Source organism: Sinocyclocheilus grahami, unplaced genomic scaffold (assembly GCF_001515645.1).
Source record: "Sinocyclocheilus grahami isolate Dianchi unplaced genomic scaffold, SAMN03320097.WGS_v1.1 scaffold3338.1, whole genome shotgun sequence".
In the NCBI taxonomy this organism is placed as follows: Eukaryota; Metazoa; Chordata; class Actinopteri; order Cypriniformes; family Cyprinidae; genus Sinocyclocheilus; species Sinocyclocheilus grahami.
Genome location: NW_015508479.1, coordinates 15484 through 20926, shown reverse-complemented (window position 1 = coordinate 20926; position 5443 = coordinate 15484). Strand labels below are relative to the sequence as shown.

Genomic DNA, 5443 nt, shown 5'->3' with positions numbered 1-5443 from the left:
TGGTCTTAGCTGGTTTAAGATGGTCTTAGCTGGTTTAATACCTAGTTTAAGCTGGTCTTGGCTGGTTTAAGCTGGTCTTGGGTGGTTTAAGCTGGTCTTAGCTGGTTTAAGACCTGGTTTAAGCTGGTCTTAGCTGGTTTAAGATGGTCTTGGCTGGTTTAAGACCTGGTTTAAGATGGTCTTAGCTGATCTTGGCTGGTTTAAGATGGTCTTAGCTGGTTTAAGATGGTCTTAGCTGATCTTAGCTGGTTTAAGATGGTCTTAGCTGATCTTAGCTGGTTTAAGATGGTCTTAGCTGGTTTAAGACCTGGTTTAAGCTGGTCTTAGACTACTGGGAACCAGTTGGAAACGTTTGAGCGGAAACCTGTTATTTCCAACATTATTCTGGTGACGAGAAATCGATGCCATCGAATGAAGCAATAAAAACATTTGACTGTAATCTGAACACAGTTTGGAAATGACTCGAAGGGAACACGATCTGCTCACGTCGCATCCCAAAACCAATAGAAATACACATAAATATAGAGCATAGTTGTTCATTTAAATTGTGAAGCACTTATGCAGCATGGCTGTATTGGTTATACTGCCTGTGATTAAAAATACTGCATTACAGTAATGAAAATAGAACAAAAAAGTGGTAATGGCTAAAAATGTGTTTCACTATTATGAAAATAATGTGACAATGCAAGAAAAAAAATCTTTATCTATCTATCTATCTATCTCTCTCTCTCTCTCTCTCTCTCTATCTGTCTCTATATATCTATATTATAATGCCAAAAATACCTATTTTATGACTAAGGATTGAACTATTTCATTTTTATGACACATCGCGTTAGTTTTGTGCTGAAATCTGAGCTGGAGGTGCTGATGTCTTGCTTCGGCAGCGTATCCGATCATCCCCTTCTTCTGAGGTCGGTGTGCTCATGACAAACACAGCTACTGTACAAACAGGGCTAGAGGCGCGAGTGTGCGGCACGATCCCGTCTGAACTGCGACACACACACACACACACACACACACACACACACACACACACACACGGTCTACGGAGGGTGGTTTCACTAGGGTCCTCTGAGGCTGATACAGCTCTCTGTGTGTCTCAGCGTCGTCTTCCTCCTCGTCCTCGTCTCTTAGCAGGAGTCCGGCCCCGGCCCCCGACAGACTTCCCCTCGTCCTCCGGCTCTCTGGCGACGGCTTCTTCCTGTGCGAGCGTCTCCACTTCCTGTCTGCTGCAGGACTGTAGGGTCTGCGGGGCTGGGTCTGGACTCATGTGGTCTGCTGCGTCTCCTGAGGTTGAGCCGGACTCTTCGTGTGTCTTTAAGGCTTTATAACGCTGCACAGTGACAAATCAACAACAGATGCATTTTACATGACTGCTCACAATTCTGATGCTTTTCTAAAGCTTAGTTATGAGGGAATAAATTAATAAGATTGCATAAATGCTTTAAATAGTGAGTCGTTTGTAGCGGAGCAAGATACAGTTAAAGACATTTGCTTCCATAAGATGTAAAATAGGATATTTAATAGTGTTATTGTTAACTAAAAATGAATATAAATGTAAATATAATATCAAATAAATATAAGATGAAAAAGACATTAAAAATTTAAACAAAAATTTGATTAGATTTTTAGATTAGATTTAATTAAAAAATTAAACGACAAACAAAAAAAATCTAATATCTAAAAAATAAAATGACAAAAACATAAAATAACTCAAATGTAAACTAAAATTAAAAAAAGAAAACATAAAAATAAAAACTAATTCAAAATATTAATACTATAATTGTATAGAAATAATGCTAAAATAACACTGATTCCAGAAAACAAACACACACACACACACACTACAACATTCCTATTCCTAAACTTGAGCAACTTGTCTCCTCAGTCCCCAGACGTTTGCAGACTGTTATAAAAAGAAGAGGGGATGCCACACAGTGGTAAACATGGCCTTGTCCCAACTTTTTTGAGATGTGTTGATGCCATGAAATTTAAAATCAACTTATTTTTCCCTTAAAATGATACATTTTCTCAGTTTAAACATTTGATATGTCATCTATGTTGTATTCTGAATAAAATATTGAAATTTGAAACTTCCACATCATTGCATTCTGTTTTTATTCACAATTTGTACAGTGTCCCAACTTTTTTGGAACCGGGTTTGTATCTCTATCTCTCTCTATATATCTGTCTCTCTCTCTAGCTGTCTCTATCTATATCTCTCTATCTCTATATCTATCTATCTATCTCTCTGTCACTCTCTCTCTATCTGTCTCTATATATCTATATTATAATGCCAAAAATACCTATTTTATGACTTTAAGGATTGAACTATTTCATTTTTATGACACATCGCGTTAGTTTTGTGCTGAAATCTGAGCTGCTGATGTCTTGCTTCGGCAGCGTATCCAATCATCCCCTTCTTCTGAGGTCGGTGTGCTCATGACAAACACAGCTACTGTACAAACAGGGCTAGAGGCGCGAGTGTGCGGCACGATCCCGTCTGAACTGCGACACACACACACACACACACACACACACACACACACACACACACACACACACGGTCTACGGAGGGTGGTTTCACTAGGGTCCTCTGAGGCTGATACAGCTCTCTGTGTGTCTCAGCGTCGTCTTCCTCCTCGTCCTCGTCTCTTAGCAGGAGTCCGGCCCCGGCCCCCGACAGACTTCCCCTCGTCCTCCGGCTCTCTGGCGACGGCTTCTTCCTGTGCGAGCGTCTCCACTTCCTGTCTGCTGCAGGACTGTAGGGTCTGCGGGGCTGGGTCTGGACTCATGTGGTCTGCTGCGTCTCCTGAGGTTGAGCCGGACTCTTCGTGTGTCTTTAAGGCTTTATAACGCTGCACAGTGACAAATCAACAACAGATGCATTTTACATGACTGCTCACAATTCTGATGCTTTTCTAAAGCTTAGTTATGAGGGAATAAATTAATAAGATTGCATAAATGCTTTAAATAGTGAGTCGTTTGTAGCGGAGCAAGATACAGTTAAAGACATTTGCTTCCATAAGATGTAAAATAGGATATTTAATAGTGTTATTGTTAACTAAAAATGAATATAAATGTAAATATAATATCAAATAAATATAAGATGAAAAAGACATTAAAAATTTAAACAAAAATTTGATTAGATTTTTAGATTAGATTTAATTAAAAAATTAAACGACAAACAAAAAAAATCTAATATCTAAAAAATAAAATGACAAAAACATAAAATAACTCAAATGTAAACTAAAATTAAAAAAAGAAAACATAAAAATAAAAACTAATTCAAAATATTAATACTATAATTGTATAGAAATAATGCTAAAATAACACTGATTCCAGAAAACAAACACACACACACACACACTCAAACAAACACACAATCATTCTCACACACACACACACACACACACACACACACACACGTGCACACTCAGACACACACACGCGCGCACACTCAGACACACACACGCGCGCACACTCAGACACACACACACACGCGCACACTCAGACACACACACACACGCGCGCACACTCAGACACACACACACGCGCGCACACTCAGACACACACACACTCTCACACACACACTCTCACACACACACGCTCACACACACACGCTCACACACACACGCTCACTCTCACGCTCACTCTCACGCACACGCTCACTACACGCTCACTCACACACGCTCACTCGCTCACACACACACACACGCTCGCTCACACACACACGCTCGCTCACACACACACACACGCTCGCTCACACACGCACGCTCACTCTCACACGCACGCTCACTCTCACACACACGCTCACTCTCACACACACGCTCACTCTCACACACACGCTCACTCTCACACACACACTCTCTCACACACACACACACCCACACACTCACTCTCACTCACTCTCACACACTCACTCTCACTCTCACACACACGCTCACTCGCTCTCACACACGCTCACTCTCACACACGCTCACTCTCACACACGCGCTCACTCTCACACACGCGCTCACCCACACACACACGCTCACCCACACACACACACACACACTCACTCACTCTCTCACACACTCACTCACTCTCACACACTCACTCACTCTCTCACACACTCACTCACTCACTCTCTCACACACACACACCCCCACACACACACTCACACTCTCACACACACCCCCACACACACAGATACACACACACTCATTCTCACACACGTGCACACTCAATGTGACCCATACAATGTATTGTTGGCTATTGCTACAAATATCCCCCAGCGACTTAACACTGCTTTTGTGCTGCAGGGACACATATTATAAACATAAGAGCCCATTAAAGTGTCCACTTTAATATTTCAAATAACTATAAATAAATAAACATGGGTGAAAATGTTGCCTTGTCATTATGTATGAATTAAACTACACACTTATTCTCATTAAAAAACAACTCATCGTACTCATTTCTATTATGTTTTAAATTACAGGGTTCCTGCACATTTTCCATTTCAAAATTTCACATTTCAAACCATATTTAACATACATGGTTCATAGTGCATTATTTTCAGGTATTAAAGTACAGTCATCTGTAAATATTAGGATTTTCTCAGGGGGTTTTTCATTGATTTTCTTGCACATACACACACTTTTGCACGCACACAAGAACAGTTTTCATGCCTCTGAGAAACTATTGACACGAGCACGGGAGCATTTTCTAGTTTTATATATTCTAACCCATTTCCTTTGTGCATCACTGCCATCTTACTATGAAGAAACGAGAGCTTGGGTGCACATGAATTAAAAGAGATCTATTTGCTCAAAATTTAGGCTAGTACCTCTAATAAAGGCCTAATGTCCCGTTTAATGCAACAACATGAAATACAGCTCTGTGCATCGTCTTATTCGAGTTCAAGGGTCTATAAAAGACTGGCACTGTAAAAAAAGTGTTCAAAATGTCTTTGTTTAGGGCAGAGCGTCATATTTCAAGGCCTTAGCTCTGCTTTAACTCGTACTCTGTGTGACGGCCAAAAAACACTGTGAAATGAGGCACTTTTTATGAGGGACGGATGCGCTTTATTGGACTTCTTTTGGACGGTTGAAAAATAACACCCATTCACTTCCATTATAAAGCTTGGAAGAGCCAGAATTGTACTGAATATAACTCTGATTGTATTTGTCTGAAAGAAGAAGGTCATACACACCTAGGATGCCTTGAGGGCGAGTAAATCATGGGGTACTTTTCATTTTTGGGTGAACTATCTCTTTAAACTTTTAATGTTTTGATGCTTGAATAATAATAATAATAAAGATAATAATAGAGGAAGACCGGTCTGTCGCTGATGATTACCCACCGTACACAGTGTCAGAGTCGAACTCCTCGTCTTCGCTCAGATCCTCCAGTGTGACCTCCATCTGCGCAGCCACACCCTCCTACAGGAGAGAGAGAG

General features: G+C 40.7%; 1 protein-coding gene across 1 annotated transcript in view; it reads right to left on the bottom strand.

Annotated features, from left to right (window-relative positions):
• Positions 1–2624: 2624 nt before the first annotated feature.
• LOC107576208 (uncharacterized) overlaps positions 2625–5443 on the bottom strand; it is a 14145-nt gene continuing 11326 nt past the window's right edge. Inside the window, exons 11-13 of the mRNA XM_016262434.1 lie at positions 5344–5426; positions 4762–4777; positions 2625–2858 (exon numbers count right to left, since the gene is read on the bottom strand). Of these exons, the coding sequence (XP_016117920.1) occupies positions 2625–2858; positions 4762–4777; positions 5344–5426 (333 nt within the window). The remainder of the gene's footprint in view (positions 2859–4761; positions 4778–5343; positions 5427–5443) is intronic.